The following is a 27,280-nucleotide window of genomic DNA, read 5'->3' on the forward strand; positions in this document are numbered from 1 at the left end:
CAGCAGGCCATTGAACATTAAGAGGAAGCTCCAACAGTTTCTGCCAAAACTCCGATGAGAGAGGAAAAGACTCGCTGCCGACAAAAGTCCCGATCAGATACTCCGCCGTGTCCGGCGAGAATTCACCACCCTTACGCGGCGTCGATGGTACCGACCCCATCCGAGAGAGAAAAAACGATTTTTCGGGCGATGTGATGTGTTAGGGTCGTCGATAGTCTTCAAATCTTGTTTGGTGGGAGATTCAAAGCAACGACATTGTGTGAAAAGTCGAAGAGAGATCAAAAGGATTTGATCTGAAGACGAAAATGGAAATGGGTTTTGAAAAATCTGGAAGGTTCGTTAAGCGGAAGAAGAGAAGATGGAGAGTGTGAATGAAGAGGAGAAGAACAAGGAGCTTCCAAACGAAGGTTTTGCAGAGAAAAATTAATTAATTGATTTATTATAAGGACTTGTTTGGGTGAGCGGTTATTATCTGTTAATAATAGTAAGGTTTTCAACGTCACCGCTTACTTACTTTATTTATTTTACGGGATAATTTGATGGAATCCAAACAAGACATAATTCGAATTTCCTCAAAATCGGATATTTTGTATTTTTTTTAAATAGGCCAAATATTTACTTTGTAAAATAAATAAAATATGGTAAGAATTAATGAAAGACAGAGATAAAATTGAGGTAAAAATAGTAATGTTGAACTAAAATGTGGAGATATTTTAAAAAATAACTTAATAAAATGGTTTGGAACTTATTGTGGTTTCTTATTCTTTCTTATGAATATTGTGGTTTATTTGAATGTATGTGAAAAGAAATTTAAATTGTCGACGTAAAGAATTATTTTTAAAAAATTAGAATAAGTATAGATAATAAGACAATAATAACAAATAATATAAAACTTGTTGGAATTTAATTGGTATGGCCTAGCTCTCGGACTTTTATTTGATTTGATTTGATGAAAATGCGATGGATCTATCTATCACGTCGCAAATGTATAATTAATTAATATTTTTAATACTTAAAAAATAACACTAGTGCAGATAATTTTGATGATGCTGTGTGCATTTAGCCTAACGCTTGAGTTGACTAACATAATTCTCTAGCCTAAAATCTTAATAGTATGCCTAACAAGGATAAAAATCTGTTTTTTCTTTGGTACAATAAAAATTTGTTCTTTTATTCTGTGTATATAAAAACACTTTATTTTCAAAAATAATAGTGATTCTCATACATCGTTCAAATATAACTATAATAATGTACTAAAACATTAATGTAAATGTATAATAAACTCTTTAACAGTACATTTACTTCCAATTTTCAAATGAATAAATTCAGTTTGCTATAAAATAATTTCAGTTTGCTATACATCTCAATTAATAATTATAAATCTTAATATAAATTCATAATAATTCATTTTTTTAGTTTAATACTACGAGTCTAACTACAGACTGTTTGAAAAACAATAATTACTCCCCTATGTACAAATTTTTCAATATTCAATTTAAAGTACTACTTATGAGTATTTACTTTGCATATTACGTAAGCTTGTAGAAGATCAAAAAGTCTTGGAGTCCATTTATCATGGGTCAGGCTTGTACCCATTTGCAGACCATTCTCCACTTCAGTGACAATTAGAACGTAGAATTTATAAATATACTTTGACAATTTCATTCTCCCGATTAGGCATGGCAAAGGGATGGGGTGAGCTGAGGTGGGGGCGGATTTTGCCTCCTCCATTCTTGCACCTAATTAATTGGGGAGAACTTACATCTGCCTCTATTTCATAGCAAGTGTAGAATTTATGTCACTATTTTCGTCCACAATTGGATTTGAGTTTTCATCCGCCCTCATTCATATATATATATATATATATATAATTTTAAAAATTATATCTATTACAATTAATATAATAAAATAATTGTTAATAGACAACTATAAAATAAATAAAATTTTTATAGAAATAAGATTATAATTTTTAATATTTAAAAAATATTAAGTATATTCAATATGTATATGTATATAATATTTAAAAATTACATTAATATTGACGGATTCGGGTGTGGATGCGGGGTGGATATCACCACCTATGAACCCATATCTGCCCCTCGAATTTTAATTTCAGGGAAAATCTTCACCCGCATCTACACTCAATCAAAGCGGGTTTTCCCCGTCCAAATCAAGCAGATTTTGGTGGATACCCACGAGTGCGGGTTATATTATCATCCCTACTTCCAATAATTGAAAATAAATATCCAATTTTATTTATTATAAGTGTTTTATTTAAAATATTAATTAATTAATTGTTATTGTAGTAGTACTTTCAACTACTCAAATTAATGAGTATTTTTGATTCAACAATATTATTTTATTATAGAAATTAACATAATCAATTTAATTTTTATTTATTTTAAATGATATTTCCAACGAGACCAAAAAACGAGTGAAGTGTTTGTTATTTCATGTTTTTTTGCTTTTTTTATATTTTTTTATTAGAAAATAGATAAACTTTCTCAATTAAAATAATATAATTGGTCAGTTTATAATTTGTTTTTAAGAAATTTAAACTTTTTTTTTATAGTAAATTTAAACTTGCGTTGAAATAACATAATCAAATTCTTATTACTAAATTAATATCTCATGGACCTCTCTTGTAGTGATGATAACTACTCATTGAAAATAATATTCATAACTACCCTCTTATGAGATGAATAGATAAGTGATTTAAATGTTTCAAAAAAAAAAAGGATTCACAATACCATGTGTTAAAAGACCAATACACTTCATATCCAAATATTAACATCATATTTATTATTAGTTTAACATTTAAAATATACAAAATACATTGTAATTATATTATTTTTGCATTAAATTGATTTTTAAATCTCAAAACATACACAATGCTGTCCTTTTAAAGTTTATGATTAAATCCATTGAAAAATATAATGTAATTGTTATCATGTGGATGTTTTTATAACAGATGTGTGGTAAGTCCAACCAGATTTTTTTGCTAAAAAATTATACTTTTTTTATTCAAAAAAAAAAACTCTAATTAAAATCAATTAGGGTTTTGTTTTCAAAATTAAAATTATGAATAACTCTTTATGCTTATTATTACAAAATAAAATTATAATAACTGAAAATATCTATTTATTTACAATTTTTATTTTCGAAAAATAATCATAAATAGTCACCACTGTAGTTTTGAATATTAAAAAATCGCAAAATAGTAATTTATAATTAGATTTTTCTCATAAAATACATTGTAATTTCTAAATATATCAATTAGTGGTAATTACATATAATTATAAAAGTTATAAATGATGTATTTATGGAGTACAGAGTTTTAAAATCCTACCATAAATATCTATTTACACTTTGTAGCTTTTTTTTTTTGGAAAAAATAAATTAAATTAGTGGAGAAATATAGGTCTTAATCTCACAAATTCATTACTGGTTTAAGTTCACATGTTGGAAGAGTAAAAAAAAATTATAGCTAAAATGATCCCACTAAAAGAAGTCTTCAAACTTAATTTTTTTTTTTAAATTATGTGGACTAAGTAGGATCTATAGATCCAATTTTTCATTTTTAAAATAAAAATAGAAAATAAAATCTAAAAGATATTCAATATTTTTTCGAAACAAAATAATTTGATTTTTTCTATAAAAAAAAGTTCAAAAATTTTTCAATAAAAAGATTTTCAAATTTTCCCAAAATTTTTTTATTTAAAAAAAAATGATTTCTTTTCTGCGAAAATATAGTTTCGATATTTTTGAGAAAATCAAAATTTGAAAATGTTATAATAAAAGGTCTAATATTAAAGAATTTAGTAGGGAGGTTTTTAAGATGGAATTTGGGACTTAATTGACACTCAATTCATACATATCTCGTACAAGGTTAGAAAAAACCATCAACCTGGTTGGAAATTTACCATAAAATTTATGTATGACTTATAGAAATTATTAGTTGGACCTTTTTTTTTTTGCAGTTTTAATTTCAATTGGGAATTATTTTTATAGCAATAGAGATGCAAATATTCATCAAAACCCTTAGGTGGAAGACAACAATCCTCGAGGGTCCTCGAGGTTGAGAGTAGCAAAACCATCAACAATAATGTCAAAGCCAAATTTTAAGACAAGGAAGGTATTCTCTCACCAATCTTCAGTGTCTCATATATTAGAAAATAGTTAGAAGATGGAAGAATCATAGTTGATTATAACATTTAAAAGAAATTCATGTGATAAAACTATTTTTATATGATTTTAAGAGGATATTTACCCTCTTATGTATTCATTTATTTATTATATTTGCAAAATTGGTGATGGTAAAATAATTTAAATTGATCAAATCAACTAAATTTTTAATGCAAAAATATCAAGTTTAATAGTTCAGTTTACGAGGGTAAGAAAGAGGTTTGTTGCATTGAATTTTAGGATAAGAAAATGTTGTCAAATAAGGAGAAAGATTGTTGCATAAAATTAGGATCTTCTTGCTATCTTAAGAAAGAGAAATCATAAACAGAAGGAGTTGTAGACCAGAAACAATCTAAAGAGTAGAAAAAAACTAGAGAGAGAGAGAAAATAAGGTTAAACACTTTGGAAACCTAATAGTAATTAGAGCTAGAGTAAAGTGTCTCAAATTTTGGAGTTAGAGTAAAATGTCTCAAATTTCGGAGCAAATAATCATACTATTTGATGATTTTATTTCTTTTCCTTTACTTGACGAACACATCTATTATTTACTTTATTTGTATATGTCAACGAGTAATTAAACTCTCTTATAAGCTCCTTGGTGAATATTGTGATTAAGATACATTTTTATTATGTCTTAGTTTTAAATTATAGTTTTATTTTAGATTTTTGTTGTTTATCTCAATTAAATGATTCTATTGTTTTATTTAGATGTTTTGGATGATTGACATTTGCATGCCTTAATCAAACAATTGACTAGTGACCAACTACAATTAATTAGTAGATTTATAGGATAACTGAATTTTTGTATGATGAAACATAAATGTTAATATTTCAATCACTCAACCTATTGGTTCTTTATGTTTTCTCTTAATTATATTTTTTGTAAGACCAATCAAATAATTAATTTAGGAAAAAAATATTACATTGAATGAGTAATCTTTTTTAATAGTTTTAAAGAGGGATTGATAATTGAGAAAATAAATAAAAATTCATATAAAACTAGGACTTAAGGTATTGACATTACAAGTGAAATCATGACACTAGGTTTACTTTCCATTAATTCAAAGTTGTGTTGTTATATATTCTCGTTGTAATTTATATGTTATCGTTTCGTTTTCGTTATCGTGAACCAGCAATAATTTTCATTAGTCTAAATAATATAAAACTTTGATTAATTTGGTAGTTGTTAAATTAATCTATGCCGATACGATAATCTTATATTCTATTACTTGGAAAACTCGCACACTTGCGAAAATTTGCGCAATATCATGCTACATCCCGTGCTCAGGCTTCATGGGGTATAATCAAGAGGTGTGTCCCGTTAATAATAACGACGCTAAAAGTATAAGACGTGGGAAAGTCACACTTGAGGGATAGATTGTTGGATTCATGTATGAATGGTTAGTTCGACATTAATTATGAATAAGCAAATTGTTAGATATATAATATAGATGACCATATACCTAATGTCTTAAGATTTTTGGTTGAGATGTGGTGTCGAAGTTTCTGGTGATTCGGGAGCATCTGACTCATTGTTACTCTCGCACCTTTAGACTCTCCAACAAGTGGTATCAAAGTCTGATTCAACTTGACGGGAAGCGGGAGTAGGGGTGTGCAAAAATATGATTAATTCGACTATATTGATGAATTGAATTGTACTGCACCACAAAACATCAAACCATATAAATGATTCATTAATTGAACCACATATTTAAAACAATTGAGTTAACAAAAGTTAATTCAAAAACTAAATTAACAATTTTAATTTTTGTTTAAATTCAATTAAGATTTAAGATTTGTTTAAATTTTAATTTTTTTTTCACGCGTCGATCTTTGCTTTGCGCCAAAACGTTTGACTGCGTGTCACGTGCTCCACCTTCTTGCACTGGGTGCCAAAAATGTGAAGCATAAATTTCTGTCAAATTGTCAATATCTGTCGACTATATATTTCAATTTTTCCTCTCACATAAAAAAATAAATTTGAAATTTCCAATTGTCTTTTTTTAATACGCAGGCCTCAGCCCAGAAAATAAAAAACGACAAAAAAAAACACAACTAGCTCCAAGGACCAGCCGATCCTGGACAAATCCACATTAATAAGCCTCTCTAATTCCTTAGGGAGGGACTTAAAAACATGAACTATAAGCTCCCTATGCAGGCCCCAGCAAAGAAGTGAGCGCAACTATTGGCAAAACCCTATCCTTTCGTTTTTATCTTTCACCCCTAAAATATATGAAAACCATTTTATTATTTTTACTCTCAATTGTTTGATAATTAAAATTTTTGAAACTACTGTTATTTTGATAATTTTAAATTTTGAATTTTTTATTAAAAAAAAGTTATATTTTAAAATTACCAATATATTTTAATGGTGAGATGACGAACATGACTTTTTCATGTTTAATTCAAATATAAGAGAATCTAAATTCTATCAAAATTAGAATTTTTTTATCTACGACTTAGACTTAACTTTTCATTACTCAAAGTACTTGACAAAAGTTATATTCAGTACTTTTCACGAAAAGAGACTGAAAAGAAATTATTTTCATAAATAAATATATTAAGTATAATTAGATAATAGACCATTAATCCTACCAATCTAGTGTGAATAAGTGTTACATACTTGTCTCCTTAACTAATTGATAAAGTTCAAATATTTATTGTTGATGCATGTATTATATAAAATATATGTCGAGAGATATCAACTTCTTAAATATAATTTTAATTATTTTAAAGGACTAGTATATGTAATTGAATGTTTGAATAATTTGATTTAAAAATAAAAAAGAGAATATACCAATAATTAAATTTAAATATTTTTTATTTAATTGATTAAAATCGAATTCAATATTTCAATATTACAACTAGAGCTCTCAATAATCTCAAAGTCCAAAAATCCCTCTAAAAAATTTTCTATTAAGCTCTAATATTAGATTCCCTACTGAAATACATTTTTTAAAATTCCAATCCATTATTTTAATATTTTTGTGGGTTTAAGTGACAGGAGGGGGCTTGTAGGCCAAATGTTTTGCTAATTGAAATATTTTTTTTTAAAAAACTTTCGAAATTTATTTTTCTTAAAAAAATATCGGAAAAATTTATGTAAAATATCTAAAATATTTTTTCTCAGAAAAAATTTTAAATTATTTTTTTCATGAAAAAATTATGAGGAAAATAAAAAAAAATTGTAAAATTTTTTTTATCAATCAAATTTTGAGAAAAAATTTATTTAAAATAAAATCAATTTCTTTTTTTTTCAAAACAATATCGATTTTTTTTTTTGAAAAAATTGGTCCATAAACCCCACTAAGGCTACAAAATTTTAAGGAATTTTTTACTTTGAGGGCTTTATTTTTTGGAGTATTTTAAACTATAAATTTTTTTGGTCTCTCCAACATGTAGACTAGGGCCAATAATTAGTAAACTTGTAAAATTAACAGCTCTATTAAATTAACTAAAGTTGATATCAACATATGAAAGATAGAAAATTTAAGATAATTTTTATATCGATTAAATTATAAAAATTATTACATTAATAGACATAATAAAATTTATATACTTAATTAGAATAATTAGTATTTATAACTAGAATAATTAATTTGTAATCGACTTGTAACTAACATTTAAGTAGAATAATTAACTTATAAATAATTTTGCATCTCTAATACAACTATTATAACATTACAATCCAAACTTATTTACCATAACATCAATACATCATACATCTCTCTCACTCTCTTTTGTGCCCCGACTCTCCAAGTTCTTGTTTTTGATGAGCTATAAATTCTGTAAAAACACCACATCAGATCAATGAATATGAATTTTGATAGAGATGTGAAGGAGGAAGGAAGTTCTAATTCCTGTTGTGCGGTTGGTGATCATCCTCAACCAATGGAGCGACTTCATGAAAATGGTTCTCCACCATTCCTCACCAAAACATATGATATAGTTGATGACCCTTCCACAAATCATATTGTTTCATGGAGCATAGGGAACAATAGCTTTGTTGGGTGGGATCCTCAAGCTTTTTCCATTACTCTTCTCCCAAGATTCTTCAAGCACAACAATTTATCTAGTTTTGTTAGACAACTTAACACCTATGTGTGTATCATAACTTCATTTCTTTCTACTCATCAAGATTAATTATTTGTTGATGATATATAATCATCTTATGTACGTGTATTTTATTTGTGATCCTTGGTTTTCTTATTGTAATGTGATATAAGCAACCATTCTTATAAAAAAAGGAGACATACATATCACATCATATCATTAGATAACTATCTTCTTCTCTCGTGATTGGATATTTGTTTGGTACGATATGTGTCACTCTTGTATAGATAAAAATACATTGTAAGTTTTTTAAATTTAGTTCAATTTTTACTTAATTCATTTAAGTTTATTTGTTTATCCATCTAGTTCTTTATATTTTATTAAGTTTGCAAAATTAACCTTTAAATTATATTGAATTATGCAAACAATCTTTTATGTTTTGATTTTTTCTCAAATTAATATAATGAAATGTTAATATCTAATCGAAACATCACAATAAATTGACTATTCAAACTACTTTTCAAGTCGAAAAAGTTAATAACATCAATTATGTAAATCAAGAAATTGGTTGTAGAGAAAATCAATTGGTTATAGAGAAAATCAAGAAATAAAGACCATATATAAGATTAGATGAATGTTTTTTTGAAGGATTAATATGAAGAACATATTGTTACAACATTTGGTAGAATTTATAATGATTAAAAAATTTCAATTACACAAACCATTGTTGAAAATGAGATAAAAGACTAAAGGTGTTAACATAATGTAACTTAAAATACCAAATCGAAAAAAAAGAAAGTTAAATAATATAAGCGAAACCAAACTAAATATAAAGAAACATATGCGTATTTTTATATTATTGATTTGGTTTGAAAATGAAGGAGAAATTTAATTGATTTATTATATATTGTAGGGGTTTAAAAAGGTTGATAAAGATAAATGGGAATTTGCTAATGAGATGTTCTTAAGAGGACAAAGAATCCTTTTGAAGTTAAGCTCTCTTCATTGCGCATGCCAAGAAAATAGAATATTGTGTTTGACATTGAAGTGCTTTGGCAAGATTTGTTTAATGAGGGTAGTGACGATGTTGAAGATGTTAATTTATTTATTTATTATATTAGTATTTAGTTTAATTAATTATTTTCTTTTATATTTTAATATTTATTAATATCATTATACTACTATAATATTTATAATTGAAATATAAACGTTTACAAATTTTTTAAGCATCTAATTATGATAAATAGGTAAACAATTGTGATTTTATAACTAATAGTTATATCTTATTAATCGTGATTTTATAATTATACTTACAATTTTGTATCAATTATCTCAGATATTATTGTCGTATGATTTGCAACTTCATAAAATATTATTATGGATATTTAAATATGTATTGTAACGAGTGTTCATTTGAAATATTGAGTTAGAAAATATTTTGGTTTATAATATTTTATGATTGAATTTAAGATATTTGAATAATTTTTAAATTTAATCACAATAATATCATTTATTTATCGATTTTTTAATTAAAGCGTAGATAATGGGTATGGGTACGAATACTTAAGTATCCAAATGGTAAGCGTATGTATATTAAAATTAATATCCAAAAAGATAGAGATACAAGTATAGATATTTTTTTTAAACGCGGGTACGGGGATGAGTAGCCAAAGCCTACCAACTTGGTTATCTTGCCTCGAGTCTTAAATAGATTTTCCAAACTTGGTTGCATTTGTTGCTTCATTGATTAATGGTTTAGTTTTGTGGTTGTATTTCAATTGGGTCATACATAATTAAGATATGAATCCATGCTAACTTTAATCTCTTAATCAAAGTTATATAGAAGTTTTTGTTAGGAATACAAATAAATTTTCGAATTATATTCTTTTATTTTAAAGAATAAAATGATTAATATCAGTTATTAATAAATAAAAATATAAAATTAACATTACTCTATACATATATGTACAATAAATCGTGAGTAATTAAAATATTAATTTTAAATATTTTTTCTTTCAATTTTAATCTCAATGCTCAAGAGAAAAGATTAAATCAAAGCTATCTTTTTTATTTTCTTGGTTTGGTTATACAAATGGCCATCAACATAAAAAAAATGTTTTCCTAAAGTTTCTAGAAGTTGGTATATATTAATTCATGTCCTTCTATTATATAGAATTAATTGGAATATTTTCTCTATGCTAGCTAAATTGGCTATTTGAAAGAACTACAGTGGATTTTGATTCTCTCAATCTAAATCTTCTTGAATCTCTATTATTTATTTCTATTTTTCTAATTTTTTTTTTCATCAAGAGAGAGTTTGCTCCTAATAATACTCACACAAATGCCATGAACTATGTCAATATATCACACTTTTGTTCTTAAATTTTTTGTTTAGTAAGCTTTTTTTTTTCATTCACCACTCTTTTATATTTAATATTTTTCAAATTTTTAGTCAATTCAGAATTAACCGCTAACAATTAAATTTTAATAATGTCTTTGTCAAGTGCCACTCACCCATTTCATTAGATTTTATTCACACTAAAGTCTCATTTTCGTTTAGAAATGTTCATGATAAAAAAATCGAACCACATTGAATCACATTAATGGTTTTGTCAATTAATGAAAAATACTTTCAAATCAAGTTTAGTGTACTTCTGAACCAATTTAAAATTAATTTATAAATATAAACTAGTTTAATATTTTGAATAAATTTTTTAGTTAAAATCGATTTTAAAATAGTTATTCGAAAAAAGAAATTTAGAATTCTTTGGATTTCAATAAAAAAATTTCGAAATTCTTTTAGCAAAATTTTTTCAAGAACAATAGATATAAAAATTTTATCGATAAACTTTTTTTCAATTTCTTTTAAAAAAGATCAAAAAAATATCAGCAAAAATATATTTTCGATTTTTTTCTCAAAAAATTTTCATATAAAAAGTATTACTTTTAAATATTATTTCCGTTTCTATTTACAAGATGAAAAAAAAATGTACTTCTATTTATAAATAAAAATATAGAAATTAGTTTTCAGTGATTAAAGACGAGACTAGAACGTTATCGAATATGCCCGACACCATCAAAATTCAAAAGGCAAAATCACATATAAGTGTAGTGCCCCATGTCTTGTCTTTTTGAGCACTTACTTTCCTTTGTCTAATTCAAACGTTGGAATCATATCACTTCATTTGGCATATTATTAGGCAAACTAAAGTTTGATTAGGCGGTGTGTTTTTCGTCACGCAACTAAGACTACTGCTCTCTCTAGTTCCCTTCACTGAACCAGGAGTTTCATCCAATATATTCATTGAACTTTGTGTTAACTACGCCATGTCTAAACTACATAACTAATTTTATAAGTCTCAAAAGAGTGAAAGACATGGAACCGTGCACTAAACTTGAAGTCATAAGAATTGGATCCCCTAGTTTAAGAAGGATGTAATGTCTGTATAAATTATATTTTCATTATGGGAATTTATTATTTTGTCACTTTTATATCAATAATATTAATATAGTTATAAGAGTTGGCTGACATATCGGCAAAATAAATTGGCGCATGTGTAAAACTATTCCTTTTTTTTTGGGACAATGATGCATGTGTAAAATTATTTCTTTAAATTGATAAAGATTTGTCAAGTAGAGAGGGTCAACATGGTTATTGTTCAAGAGGTTTTTGTATTCAATGAGGGCTATACATTGTGCTAATGGCTGGATGATGATTAAAATTGATCTCAGGAAAGCCAATCTTTGACAGGTTAGATTGGAGTTTCGTCAGACACTTGCGATTATATTGGTCTCCCTAATAAATTAGTGAAACTATGTTTTTGTATCTTGTCTCCTAAAATGAGAATGTTGTGGAAAGGGTAGACTTTGGATTAATTTACTCCTTCGTGTGGTATTCGGCAAGGGGACCTCATTTTTCTGCATCTGGTTGTCCTTTGCCTCAAGAGACTTTTTTACATGGTCAATCTTGCAGGTGAGAGGTAGGTCTGGGAGCCTATCCAAGCTAACGAGGGGTGGTCATAAATCTATCGGCCTTTGTGGACGACTTTATCCTTTTTACTAAAGCTGATATTGATCAAATTTATATTATTTCTTCTCTCCTTAATTTTTTTGCAAGTCCTCGAGTCAAAAGATGAGCAAGGAGAAGACAAATTTTCTTTTCCCATAATGTAACGGGCAGCACATGCAGCATATTTGTGAGGTGTCCAAGTTTCAAATGTCGGATAATCTTAGAAAATACGTTGATGTCCCGCTTCTATACAAAAGGGTCACTCAGCAGCACATTATAAATTCTTAATACATTAACATTTTATTTATGTATATGTTTATTCTGTCCCAAATTCTGATAATTAATACTTGTAAATCCGATTTTATACAACACAGGGCAACAAACACGATTGCATGGATATAAATAACATCGAGGCTTAAAGGGTTACTTACATACCACGATACAAAAGACTAGCCTCTAGTTAGAGACAATTATTTTTCTCAAACTTCATTTTAGTATCAAAGCCTTGGTCATTTTTTAACACATGTTACAATCAGGGACAACCGAATCTTAAGCAGCTGCATCAATATGGTTGGCAACATCCTTCTCCACAAAAGTCTTGATATATTCCTCTCTGCACATTGAAATCGCAATGTAAGGTTTGACAAAAAGCCTCTGATGATCTCATATGCTACTAAACTAGTTAAATCATAGTACCTTGCAGGGAGATGATCATGTGGGCGATTGTATGGAGTCCAAATTGGTTCACCAACGAAAAATCGCAAAGCCTGCATAATTACAATCATGTAATGTAAGAAGCCCATAAGGAGTAGACTAATCTTAGCAGATACTAAGATAAAAAGAAAAGTTTAAAATGCACATCAATTGCTAAAAGATAACAAAAATAGGCTAGCAATATTCACATCTCTAGCTACATCTTCATCTTAACATATATACAAGAATGCAATGCAACTAAACAAAACCTTTGCAACCACATCCTTCTGTTTTTTTTAAAGACCAGAGATGAGACGCACAATAGGACTTCCAAAAAGGGTACCAGACAATGTTTTTAATGTATTAAACAACCAAGTTTGAAAGCTGAAGTTACCGAAAAATGGGACAGCCTGACACTGACTGAAAAATGAGAATCTGAGGGATATAGGCAATGTTTTGATAAACCGCTTAATTAAGCGCTTATAGCATAAATACTGGTATGCATAAGTTATTTCCAGAACAAAAGATAAAATAAAGACAAATTGTTATCATATAAGCTTTTTCATAAGCTATTTTGGAGAAGTAGTGAAAATAAGCTGAAAACAATGAATGGATATGTTATAAGATGTTTCAATAAGCTCACCCAAACAATCACACAAGTGCTTATGCTGGTAGATAAGTACAAATAAGCCAATCTAAATAGACCCATAATTGTTTTCTATTTTCTGTTAGCAACAGAGGAAAGTAGTGCAGCTACAATTAGTACATATGCAATCAGTACCTTGATATAATTGTTCTCATCCAGTGTAAAACGGTGATAAATTCCGGCAGGCAAAATGATCATTCCTCCTTTCTTCACCCATACACGAATCCAAGCCTCATTGCGATCCCTGACATCAAAATAACCTAAAGAAAAACAGGAAACATTTAGCAACTTAACAGAGTAGGCATGGTAATGAGCAAATCAGGGTCAAACAAAAAAATTGCTCATACCACTTCCAGCAACAGCATAACGGATCTCCTCATCGGTGTGCAGATGCTCTTCAAAGAAGCTTTTGATCTTCTCTTCATAATTTGGCAACTTTTCTGGGCAGACCTCACAAACATCCTGCGAAAATGTGCCTCAGATAAAAATGTTAAAAAGCATGAACATAGCCAGAATGTAAAGTTGCAGACAGTTGACATCAAAACCAAAAAAGATGTTCTTTGTTGCATATAATTAAACAGTCATGGTTTTGCATAATCTTTATATTTCTTTAAAAGTACATATTTCTTTACTATATATAAACGATGACAATGAAACATTAGCATAACTCACCAAGTAGGAGTAACCACGTTCTTCACGAATCTTTTTCAACTCTGGATCTGTTTCAGGGTTATCAGCATCTAATTTCCAGCTAAGGACTCCAAGTTCTGCAGTGTTAACACGAGCCAAAGTTTAGATGCGACTAGTGAAGAAAATCCAACAATTTGCATATAAATATAACCGACACATGCAACAAGACACTTACCAGCAAGTTGATCCAATGAGACAAACTCCTTGGGTTCTTTGTGATGGGGAAGTCTTTGATCTTCATTGCTATCATCCATATACCATGCTTGAATTACTTCCTCTCGGGGATCCTATGATAAATAAAAAATGATATATGAAAATATGATTCCTCTTATTTTCTGCTACATCTTAAAAACCAAAAATGTAACAGCAGCAGTAGCACACATCTTATTGAGTGAGCAAATTGAGCACATGATACAACAAGATTGGGCTTAACTCTTCTAAAATGAGGGCATGCAATATAGAGGACAAAATAAAAGGATAGCCATCAATTGAAAACAATTAAGATTTCAATAAAATATTTGTCCATGGATAACAGACCATGAATTTGTCAAAGGCTGAACGGTTGATTGTTGTACCAACCATTATCATTCTGCACTTAGCTTTTTGAAATTCATCCTCTCAATTCAAGTGACAAATCAAACGAAATTAAGAATGTACTTGTAATTAGAAAACAAAAATAAAGGGCGCGGCTTTAAAAATATCATCATGTTCATACCACATAAATGATAAGGAAAATGACTGGCTTTAACAGCCACTTGCAATTGGACAATTCAGATTCCAAAAAATAAAAGCATCCTAACTCTTGCAGCCCACATCCCAAACTATTATCTATGTAGATTCCTATCTAACCTGCCTCACTAATGATGTATTTCAAAATGAGTTATTATAACCAACAACTCATTACTTCATACTTAAGACGCAACACCCTTTAAGTGCTTACTCCCTCCAGAATGAAATCTAAACAAAAATGGTAACCAAAAAGTTGATGTATCTGGTCCTAATTTAAGACCAGATACATCAATTTTTCACTTACGAGTTTTGTTTATACTTCACTCCAGAGTAGTAATAGATATTTTGTTAATTCAAAATTCGTAAAGATGCAACATGTTCTATCTCTCTTGAATCCAAAAGTGTAAAGATACCGATTTTGATAATACAATAGGTTAAAATAGTGTGCAGGATCAGATAAATTCCTATAAAATCAAAAACTCAAACAGTACTCAGACCCAAAAGGTTAATAAGAGGAGTCATATATAAATTCCTATTAATTAGGTTTAACGAAACAGGAAAGGGCCGATAATTTCTAATAGAAACTGAAAAATATCAACACAGAAATATGGTGGAAGTTGAATTTAAATAACTTATGCCACAATTATTAGCATCGTTAATCATAACGCAATCAGTTCAGTAATCTGAAAGGAATTAAAGAAATGGAGCTTAGACACGAAACATTTTTGTTTTGAGGAAAAGGGTTGAATTTTCTGAATGGAAATCTAAAGAAAAAGATTTAAAAGGAAAATAAACTAGAAATTAAGAGTAATACCTTGTCGGAGGAAACCATGATTTGAGCTTGAGGTTTTGCTTCTGCCCCAAATGCTTAGTTCCCACGCGATTTATAAACAACGCCACAATTTTCAAGCACACCCTTTCTTTTACCATAGCATCCTTCTTCTCCCTTGATTTTTTTTTTAAAGTAAATGTAATGATTAAAATCGTCAAATAGGAAAATCTCGAATTCCAGTTGTTATATATTAATGTTCTTTCTAACTTGAATATTAGTCCATATTATTAAATTAGATATTTTATTTTAGATTTGAATTTTGAAATTAAGTTAAATAAATAAATTATAATATAATTTATTATAATTCTTATAATAAAATAATTATACTTGTGAGTATATATAAAATAAACCTTTATTCTTTTGACCGGAAAATAAACTATTGCTTTAAATGTAGGTTGTGTTTCTAATTAATTATCCTCCACTTTTTCTAGAAAAGTAAAAAAAAAAGTATTTTTAAAGTGATTATCATTTTACCAAAAAAAAGTCAATTCTTTGAAAACAAAAACAAAAGTAATTTGTTTGTTATACCTTTTTCCTACCGATAGTTTTTTTATATTTATTATCGAAAAAATATTTTCCGTAAATACTTGTTGTATATCATTACAACTTAGTTGTTTGTGAAAATATAAACTTACCTTCAATATCATAAGTATTGTAAATGTTATTTTTTTCATTAAAAATAACATGAAAGTTGAAAGGTTCCACAATGAACCACTAAATTATTTGCAGAATTTATACTGTCAGATAATCCCATATACAAAATTATTTATACAAGTTATGGGTAATTTGGGAAAAGGAGAGTAGAGAATTGAAGATTGACTTGACTGCTTCAAATGAAGACTCGTGCCGCAGAAGGATAAATCTACGACCAGAAACCAACATGATGACATGAACCTGAACTCATAAAATTTTCAATGATGCATACTCACTATTTGAGAGGGGGAAGAGAAGGCATGATTTTGGATGGAGTAGAAAACTAAAACAAAATTATATTATTTAAAAGAGTGATTTTATAAATAATGATATAAAAATATTTTTAATTTATTAGATATTATAACAATGTGAAAATTATTTGAATAATTAGTTTTAATCTTCTAAAGTCCTTCAAAGCTTATTCCTGTATGATTTTTGAGTTTTCGTAATTTAAGAGAATTTTGTATTACGAAAAGAAAAAACAAACCCAGATTCCTTCGCTCGTAAAATTCTTATTTCAAAGCCCTTTCTTTCAAATTCTCGAACAAAATCTAAAAAAATAATTAAGATACTCTATTTGGTGGGAAAAATAAATATAATATCATGTGTCATGCATTAAGTGTTTATAAAATCAAATAAGTTTACAACGAATTTCGGTTTTGGAAGAGAAGATATGTGCAATTTGATATACATGTATTTGGACATTTTTAAAAAATAATCAAAAGAATTTTATAATATAAAGAATTGTCTTTGAAAGATATAATGGAACTTAGAAAAATTATATTCTTGAAATTGGTTAAAGAATAAAAACTAAGGTGTATTTGAAAAAGTGAATGATGAAATAGAACGATCGAAAAACTTTGAAATGAAAAACTTTAGATGTTTATTTTCTTCATAATATTAAAAATAATAGAAGATGAGTTATTGTAAAATATGATTGTATATATTTTTTTGTTTATCTATTAATAATTTAAATTTAAAAGTGAAGCATATAAAAACATAAGCATAATTGCAAAGACAAAATTTATTAAATGTTCGATATCATAATTAAAAATTTGTCTCGTGTATTACAGTGATTTAAAAAATTTATCCGTAAGAATTCATCTCATGTATAATAGTTCAATCTTATAAGTGACAATTTATTATGAGTATGATAATTATTTTTAACAATTTATGGGCAAAAACTTTATCTCGTATATGAATATGATAGTTCAATCTCTCCCCATAACATTTTATAAGCAAACGTTCTAAATTAGTGGTTATGTTAATTTTTAAGGCTTGAACATAAGACATCCTTCATACTAGTCCTTTAATGTCTCTGAATTCATCAATTGGTATGCCTTCAAGGGACTCATTGGGAACAACTTGTCTCACATTCGATAATTATTTGCTTTGCATATGATTTATCCCATGCATTTTAATATTTTTTCATATTTTAATTTTATTTAGAAGAAATTAAAAATACTAAATTTAACTAATTGATTAGAAACAAACATTTTGTTTTGACATATGCTTTGTATGTTTCAATAATTTTTTTAATGACTCATTTAAAAAAAACATGAAAAATTTGAAGTGTGAAAAAAATCACAGTTGGTGTATTATAATTGTTCTCATTTTTGTGTTGACAATTTTAAAAAAATCACAAGTTTTTAAGTAATTATTTATGGAACATTTTCATGTACATCGTTTTCATAATAAATTATTAATTAATATATTATAATTATATTTTGTTCGTGTATGAATTATATGCTCCAAGAGTCTCTTTTATGACTTATTTCAAAAAAAAAAACAAGGTGAAAAAGTTGAAGTGTAAAAAATTGTAGTTTATATGTTATTCTTGTTCTCATTTTTAAGTCATAATATGAAAAAACACTAATTTTATCTAATTTTTTTAGTGACGAACATTTGTTCCGTACAATTTTCATAATAAATTATAACTAGTTTTATTAAAATTATTCTATTTTTATTTTAAAAAAATAAAAATAATTAATTTTAACTAATTGAATGGTGTTACAAAAGGGATTGGTGGTAGTAAGGCTAAACCTATGTTTGTTCAGTTTGTGTTGGAGCCTTTGTAGCAGGTGTATCAAGGAGCTCTTGGAGGGGATAAAGGGTTAATTAGAGCGAGAGTTGCAGAATAAGGATGCTAAGGTTGTGCTTCAATCCGTTAAATCTGTTATCGGTCGTTGTCTTGTTCTTTTGGATGCCATTTTGTTGATGGTGGTGAAGTATGTGCTGTGGATCCTGTGGCTGCACTTTTGCTTAAGAGTTATTTATTTATTTATTTATTTTTTTAATTAGGGATTTTGATTTTTTTTTTTAAGTTTAATAATGAAGATGATGATGAAGATTATAAAAATATTGCTGGGTTTCTTAAAATTTTCCAAAAATTAAATTATTTTTTTTTTACACGGCTTGCCACTTCAGAATATTTTAATAAAAATGAAGAAAAAAATTAACTTGAACATGTTTTAAAAGATAAATGACTTATTGAGAAAAAAATAATCTAAGTGTTAGTGTTACAATAAAATAAAATAAATGACATATAATATAATTCTAATTTTTTATTTTATTTTAAGGAGTCTAGTGACAAAATACTCGCACACTAACCAAGGTCCCAAATTCCCAATATATATCAATCAAATGTACTTGCAACGTACATGACTTAACCATTGTAATATTACCATGAAGGTTGTTACATAACCCAACGTGTTGGACTTTCAAATATACATGCACTGATATTTTCATCTCCGTGCAATATAAGTTCCAGGAATGTGCAAATAAACCTTTAAACATAAAGTACTAAACACACGGAAACAAGCTATCATAATTTATTTATTTAAAAAAAAAAACGATCAATAGAGTTTATATAAATAAGGCAAACTTTTGCAACAAATTATCATATTTATACACGAACTTCACCTTGTATTGTGATGCCGTTTAGGGATGTAAACAAATTTGGACCAGAATGGATTACCACTACGGCTTATACTACACGTTCCAAGGCTCTAGTTTCTAACGCTATTGATATTTCCTGCACAAATGAAGAGTATGGTTATGTTAGATGAAACGCGAGTTTAAATGGTCAACAGAAAATTATAGTAATACAATTTCCCATTTCATTTGAGAAGCGAAGATCTCTACCTCGGTTGTGAGTGTGACTTGCCACTAGGTCTTATAATATGAAAATACAAACCATTATTATAGTCTATGGTGCATCTGTAAAATGGTCCTGATTCCTGCCGTTAACTTCAGAAATTCGGAAGGAGGGAAATGTGCAAGTTAACTGAAATTTAAATATTTTGTTTTGTTTCTCTCTTTCTTCTAAATGGAAGCCATTAATTTGGATCCTTGTGATCATTATGGCCATCTATGTGAATGATTAGTAAAAACTGGTATATAATAATATGTAACTTGCCTTTAGCTCTGCAGTGCTTGAGAATATGCAGTTTGATGTGATTGCCTGCCCATGATCTAAAAGCCATCCCACTACGCTTAGAGTTTCGCCATCTTTGTTTTGTTCAAGTGAACACCAAAGTTGCTTAGGAAGTAATACATTGTTTTCTCCATCTCTAACAGAGTTCTGCGTCTTGTCATCGAAAAGCTCTCGGAGGATCTCCTGGAATTTAATGGAAATGCCGAGTAATGAAACCAATAAAAAAAGAAAAATACATACTCACGCATATATAAAAAACAAATTGAAAGAGAGATCCTTGCACTCACAGTGTTCCCAGTGCCAAAAGTGGTGACAGCTTTAGATCCTTGCCAGATACCAGCAATATCTGAAGCGTTCATGGGGGGTGTCGAAGCAAAAGCAGAATCACGGATAGCACAACCTCCCAGTTGATCGCCATTTCTGAATGGTCCATACCACTGCTCGCGAAATACTCGAATACCCTGCAGCTTCATCTCTGTATCATTTGAAACACGGATATGCTGAATAATCCTAACCCGAGATTCAAAATCTTGAGGATTGATCAAGCAGTACTCCAACTCTATTAAGTCACCCTTCTTTTGCCAGACAGCAACATAAGAGCCACTGGATTGGTAAGCAAAGGCAGTAACTCCACTGTTTTCCCCACCAACTTTCCTCTCATCTGAACTGTATATGGTAGCAGCATCGGCTTCGCATCCAACGGTGGGAAGTAACTGAATGGACTTGTACTCAAGAACCTGATCCTCTGGGTTAGCAAGAGTAGGGCATTGAGTCTGCCAATCAAATACTTTGACCTCCCACTCTCGGTACGCTTCAGGAACCACCGACTCTGGCAGTTCAATTGTGCTCCCTTGATTACTGAAGTCTGCTCCAAATCCATCCCATTCACCAGATATTCTTCTGGCGAATTGCGACCAAGCTTCAATACTTTTGTCATGTACCTTGAGAAAAGTTCTACTTCCATCATAATGTGGAATAGCCAAATTGGTATTATAATTTCTAATTACCTAGTATTGCATGAATTCCAAAAAAAAAAACAGGGAAACATAAATTTATGCCATCATAGATTTTATCCTTTATCCAATGCGGAAAAAATCAACAGCACCAACAAGTTACAGAATCACAATCTAGAATTAAGTTTGGTAAAAGCAAAGAGTGAACAATAATTTTGGTCCTTCAAAAATATAGGATAGATTAAATCAGTCCTCCATTTAGTGTCTGTTTGGGAAACACAAAAACCGCGGTGGAAAACCACGGTTGACCAAAAGCTACATATTGTAGCTTCTAAAAATCACAGTTGGAGTGCTCTAAACTCACAGTAGCGATGGTTCACCACTCAACCCACACACAGTCTTACACCAACTTTGGTCCTTAAAATCAACGATTGTATACCACCAGTTTCAATGGAGGACCATTGGTCTTCAAGCACCAATTTGGTCAAAAATATGATATTAAAGGACTAATTTGATGTACATATAAATGAAAGACCATTATACTGTCATGTGTATATATTATGTATAGTACCAATATGTAAACTTACTCATAATTCACAAACAGATGATCTCAAGAAAAAAACAAGATGAAATGGAAAGAAGGATAAGAAACAAGTTGAAAAAAAAATTATCATCCCTATTCTTACTTGAAGAGAATCAACTTCACCAAGTACACCTATAAGGCCATCAGTTTCGCCGATTTCTTTGACTGCTTCCTTTGCATCTTGATTGGCTGCACACATTAAAGTTCTCCTGTTTTTAGATTCAAACACTCCAATTTACTATTGACACGGCTTCAGCAATAAGAGTATAGTATGAGTGAAAACGGTTAGGTGGAAAATAACAACTTAATTGGGAACAATAAAGTTTAGATACATTGAAATTTTCCTTTTCCACATTTTTCACTCCAATCAAACCCAAAATAACAATGAAAGAAACTATATTAAGAAAATTAAATAGTCCATGGACAAGTGTGAATCATGGAATACTATTACCTCCTCCAATTGAAAGAAAATGGTCTGAAACCTAACAACTCGAAAACCCCAAATTTCCTATTTTGCAGGAGTGAACCCTGAATAAGAAAAAGACATCATTTTTAAGCACAATAAGTAGTAAAACCATAAAGCTAGAATGGAAAATTTGATTCCATAAAGAAGGGTTCTCAACTCAAGTATCAATCAAACTCCAAAAGGATAAAAGAAAAACTTTGAAACCTTATAATCTAATCGAATTGATGAAACAAAGGCTTTGTGAGTATTATATACCACGTGTTTAAGAAAAATGGTGAGTACTGGAGAATAGGAGTGAAAGGACGTACATGTAGTAGTAGATGAGTAGAGGATGAAAGGGTGGAAAAACGACGTCGTTGAAGAATGGATGGAGAAGGTGAAGTAGTTACGTTTACAGAGAATATGGCCATTACAGAGAGCTGTGTATGTTAACAGAATAATTAGAGATTATGCGCCTCAGCTTATCCTGTATAATGAAGCTTCAACCAGACATATCACTTCATTTTTCTTCATCAAAATACAATTTTATATATATGGATTGATAAAATATTTAAAATATGCTCTCCTAAGTGTTCAATTATCAATACTTATGATACTGTCTTTTAGAAAATAAGCACTTATATATAGTAAAAAAAATCTCTAAAATTTCATTTTCAATTTCAGAAAAATGAAGAAAAAAAATTTAAAAATTATTTATTTTTACAATTTAATTTATAATATATATATATATATATATAATTAATCTATTTGTTTAAAATTATTATTTAAAATATATCACATCATAATTTTTGTGTCAAATTTTTTTAGAGAAAGATCAAAAGTGAAGGAATTTAAAATGAGAGGACAAATGCTATGATCAATTGAACATAAGGGTAAGGGGATCAACAATTAACAATTTAATTATAATCTATTTTTAATATATTAAAACAACCTCCGACCTTTTCTATTTCTATTTTATATTCCTTCATTGTAATATTTTGTTATTCATTTTTAAATGTAATTATATTTCGATTATTTAACTCATCAATACATCCAATTGTTTCCTCGGATTATTAATTTCACATATTTTTTATTATTAAATTCTCTTCTAAACTTAAATCTACCTACTAATTAACTTTTAAGTCACTCACTTTTTTTCAATCAATTTGTTATTCAATTCATTCACCCTATCACAGGACAACGACGTTCAACAATAGTATGAGATTGTTATTTAGTGTAAACATCAATTTTTTACTATACGGCAATGTTCGCAATTTATGTTGTCAATTTGTCACACAAATAAAAAATTGATGTTCTCTTCAATTGTCAAAAAAGACCAATATTGAGTAGTTATCAAGGTAATATTATCTCATTTTTAAATTAGTTATTTTTTGTTTTTGCTTTGTACTATGATTTAATTATGTTTCTTCATTTCATGTTTTATAATTCTACATATTTTTTATATGACTATATTGTATTGATTATTTGTTGTATAAATGTGGAGGTGATTTAAGTAGTTCAAAAAATGTAGATTCAACATACAAATGACTATGACTAGAGGTAGATGTTGGTAACCACAAAAACATTTTCATTAGACCACAAATGCTATAGAGTACTATTTTAAGATGCATAAAAATTCTATATGTAAATTTTTTACAATATTAAACGTAGATTGATCGGTGAGTTAAGGGACATCAAAAGAAATTTAAGCAAACACATGACACTAAAATAACTCTACTAATTTTATTATTATAAGGGTAAATTTTTATTTCCATTTCATTGTTTATATTTTAATATAATCAACTAAAACTTAAAACTTTTCCAATATTATCAAATATATAATAATGCAAAGAAAATTTATGTAATTTATCCCACACCTTGACTATAATTATGGAATATATTTCATAGTCGTAACACAATTTTATTAAATTTTTCATATTTTCGATCATCAATTGTCATTTGTATTTTTGTAAATAATTTTTATAATTTTGAACTTTTTGAACTCTTAATAAAATACATTATAAATAATTAATTATCTTAGTGAATTTTAGTTCTATAATATTCAAATAATTTTATATATCTCCTAACTTAATCTCGAACATATTTATATTTTACAACATATCTATTTTAAAAAAATAATTTTTCATTTAAAATTAACACTTTTAACTCTCTACATAATTTAATTTAAGAGAAAAAATTAGATTAATTTAACCTACGCAACGGGCGAACATACATCTAGTTCTACTTTAATGTACAAATTAAATTGAATCAAGTATCCCCTCTGGGTGATTATGTTTACATTTTGTTAGAATTTATTGTAGCCCATACCAAGTTATGTTGTTGATGCATTACAATTAGTATAGGAATCAATTATAGCGCGATATAGTTTACAGATAATTTGGTAATTATAGAGGAGTTCGTCATCTATAGGTGACATATAATCAAGTCTTTTTGAGACTCTGATCACAAATTCGATTCTTAACTAATGCATATAGAAAAATGTATGTTACAAGCAACTAACTCCTTGAAGCTTGAAATATCTTAGACAGCCATTTGATTATAGACCATAAAAATGCATTTTAATGACAAAAAAAAACCTGAATGAAAAATTTGACCAAAAACTATAATAGTGTTCACAATTTTTCAATCTATTTAAAAAATTAATGTGCTGCTGATAAAATGTGCCCCAATTTTACATTTTCATATTTTGTATTTTCTTTCTATATTCATACAATATTGCACTGAATATTTACTGTTTGTATTTTAAAATTTTAAACAAAGTGAGCCTACCATTATTTTTAGTTTGCAATTGTGATATTTGGGAGCTCATGTTCTTACTTTTCTATTATCATTTTAGGGTGATTGACTCAATTAGGAGAAGGTTATCGACAGTGTCCCCAAACCAAAGCTATATTCCAAGTAGTCTAGCTATGGTGTAGAATTAATTGCAAGAAGGAAAATATCTATTCTTTTTTAGAGATATTGAAAGAGAGAGAGACCAAGATTTGCAATGAAGAGGTGAACTTGAAGAATCTCTCAATTATTTAAGATAGTTTCTTCCCATGCTTGATCTGTTTTAGAATTATAGATAGGTCTTCTCTTACGGTAAAATCTATACAATAACATACTAATAGTTCCATCACAAACCATAAAGTTATAATGTCTAAAACAAGATATAGTTGCAACATATTTAAGGGCCTTAATGAGCTGCAAGAGGAACTCCAGTTTTCTCAGTCAAGCCCTTAATGTATTCCTTTCTAGCAGGGTTATCTTCCTGTGGTCGATTATATGCTGTCCACACAGGCTCGCCAATAAACAACCTCATTAACTGCACATAATAAAACAATTACTTATAATCAACAGATTAATAGGAAGCTTTAATCAAGAAAATTGATATCTGATTACCTTCACGTAGTTACTTGCATCAAGAGTGAACCGATGATAGATTCCGGCTGGTAAAATGATAAGATCACCTGCTTTGATCCAAATGCGAATCCAGCGATCACCTTTGTCTCGAACATCAAAGTAGCCACTTCCCTCCAAACAATATCGAATCTCTTCATCCTGATGAATGTGCTCAGTGTAGAAGTTCTTCAACTTCTCTTCATAATTTTCAACTTTCTCCGGGGATAAATCAAGTAGATCCTACAACATATTAAAATAAAACAGAAAAATATTCAAGAATATATAAAGATGCTCCCAAGTACCAACACCAGGAATATCCTTAACATGTTGTTATCAAATTTGAAAGATGACAATGACGTTCCCCTTCGATTAGTTCAAAAATCTCAAAGAACAAAGTTCAATCTAAATGGTTAACAAGTCAAAAATTAATCGTGGAATCGCCATATCTCTACTGCAACTCTTCCTAAATATTATAATCAATCTCAAACTCAGATTTAAAAATTCTATATCACTCTATTATATAAAAGGCAAAAGTTTGAACTCCACCAATAATAAGTCATAGGATAAACAACTTAATAACTGTTTATCAATATAATTGTTTATGTATAAATTATATGTACAACAAAAAATAAAATAAAGTTTAATTATTTTCATATAAACTATTTTTCCAAAAAAACTTATAGACATATCAAGTTGTTGTATGTCATCATAAATTACTTCCTACAATCTCACTAGCCTTTTGTTTAAGGCAGATTGGCAATATATAAGCCAATCAAAATAGGTCCTAATCTTAAAACAAGATGTTAAACCCGAAAGGAAAACCTCATTGACAACACAGTATTTCCCCTTCTTTCAAATTCGTATTCTCCTAGGAATTTTATTTTTCTACCAGCATCAGTGAAAAGGCAAAACAAAATATCAAAAGAAAAATGAATTATGAAGAATCGAACTGAATAAAAAAAATGAAAGACAAAAGAAAATTACCATGTAGTTGTATCCCCTGGCTTCTCTAATCTTCCTCAACTCTTGATCATTTTCATAGTCATTAGGATTCAGCTTCCAGTATAAGACCCCCAATTCTGCAAAATTGAACCATTTTCCCTAAACTTGAGTGACACAATAAAGTAAAACTATAAAGAGATAGAGATGATGAATAACCAACCTAACCTGATAATTGGTCAGAGGAAACAATTTCCGTAGGGTTGCCATGGTGAGGAAGCCTTGGGTCTTCATTGGTATCATCCATCAACCATGCCTGTCACAATTTTTAATTAACATCATAAATCTTCATAGATTTTGAGATTAATTCATTGGTAATAAAGAACTCACCTCAATAGCCATGAGTAACAATTTTCTAGATTCAATTACTCTGCTCGAGCTTACTTTGATTCGTTTCCTTCACGAAACTGCTGAGAATGTATATACTTGTTACGAGGCATTAAAATGTGTAATTAAAAAACTTTTTAAATATTATATTATATTATTGTGGTGTATTTTAACCATCTTTTCCATATGTACATGCGGTGGGTGTTTCCATATGAAAAATATCGACATTGTCGTTTTATATCATGTATTGTTTTTTTCTGCCTGTGTATTTGCTTTTTAACTCGACCTAATTTTATTTTATGGCAGAGAAAAGTACGCGTTATATAATTAACTTATTTATTTATTTATATATTATATTTCACAATAAATGATAACAAAATACAAGTTGTTTCTTGGTAGTCTTTATCTGTGTATTTTTTAATTGATATAAATATTTCAATTTATTACTTTTGTTTGTCTTTAAAATATTTAGACTTAATTGTAGTTTTAGTCTTTCTATTTTTACTTATTTATCAAATTGATCATCCTATTTCAAAAGTTCACAATTTTAATCTCTTCCTATGACTTTCAACAATATAACGTGAAATACTTTAAATAACGTA

The 27,280-nt window shown here is 28.5% G+C and overlaps 4 protein-coding genes across 4 annotated transcripts in view; all 4 read right to left on the reverse strand.

Moving 5' to 3' along the window:
- Positions 1 to 299, reverse strand: part of LOC101501800 (uncharacterized) — a 7,117-nt gene extending 6,818 nt beyond the window's left edge. Inside the window, exon 1 of the mRNA XM_073367472.1 lies at positions 3 to 299. Within this exon, the coding sequence (XP_073223573.1) occupies positions 3 to 160 (158 nt within the window). The 5' untranslated portion in view covers positions 161 to 299. The remainder of the gene's footprint in view (positions 1 to 2) is intronic.
- Positions 300 to 12,521: 12,222 nt separating this feature from the next.
- Positions 12,522 to 15,997, reverse strand: LOC101502127 (acireductone dioxygenase 2-like). The gene is made up of 7 exons (XM_004496617.4): positions 15,820 to 15,997; positions 14,452 to 14,563; positions 14,259 to 14,353; positions 13,934 to 14,048; positions 13,722 to 13,846; positions 12,944 to 13,014; positions 12,522 to 12,860 (listed from the first exon to the last, which is right to left on the reverse strand). The coding sequence occupies exons 1-7, from the start codon at positions 15,835 to 15,837 to the stop codon at positions 12,797 to 12,799; spliced, it is 600 nt and encodes a 199-aa protein (XP_004496674.1). The 5' UTR covers positions 15,838 to 15,997; the 3' UTR covers positions 12,522 to 12,796.
- Positions 15,998 to 19,136: 3,139 nt separating this feature from the next.
- LOC101502642 (uncharacterized) lies at positions 19,137 to 22,490 on the reverse strand. Its single transcript, XM_004496619.4, has 6 exons — positions 22,277 to 22,490; positions 21,954 to 22,030; positions 21,606 to 21,711; positions 20,254 to 20,907; positions 19,949 to 20,149; positions 19,137 to 19,564 (listed from the first exon to the last, which is right to left on the reverse strand). The coding sequence occupies exons 1-6, from the start codon at positions 22,376 to 22,378 to the stop codon at positions 19,517 to 19,519; spliced, it is 1,188 nt and encodes a 395-aa protein (XP_004496676.1). The 5' UTR covers positions 22,379 to 22,490; the 3' UTR covers positions 19,137 to 19,516.
- Positions 22,491 to 24,958: 2,468 nt separating this feature from the next.
- Positions 24,959 to 26,825, reverse strand: LOC101503188 (acireductone dioxygenase 1). Its single transcript, XM_004496620.4, has 5 exons — positions 26,682 to 26,825; positions 26,520 to 26,607; positions 26,337 to 26,431; positions 25,353 to 25,592; positions 24,959 to 25,275 (listed from the first exon to the last, which is right to left on the reverse strand). The coding sequence occupies exons 1-5, from the start codon at positions 26,691 to 26,693 to the stop codon at positions 25,147 to 25,149; spliced, it is 564 nt and encodes a 187-aa protein (XP_004496677.1). The 5' UTR covers positions 26,694 to 26,825; the 3' UTR covers positions 24,959 to 25,146.
- Positions 26,826 to 27,280: the final 455 nt, after the last annotated feature.

The sequence above is a fragment of the Cicer arietinum genome, chromosome 4 (genome assembly GCF_000331145.2).
Source record: "Cicer arietinum cultivar CDC Frontier isolate Library 1 chromosome 4, Cicar.CDCFrontier_v2.0, whole genome shotgun sequence".
In the NCBI taxonomy this organism is placed as follows: domain Eukaryota; kingdom Viridiplantae; phylum Streptophyta; class Magnoliopsida; order Fabales; family Fabaceae; genus Cicer; species Cicer arietinum.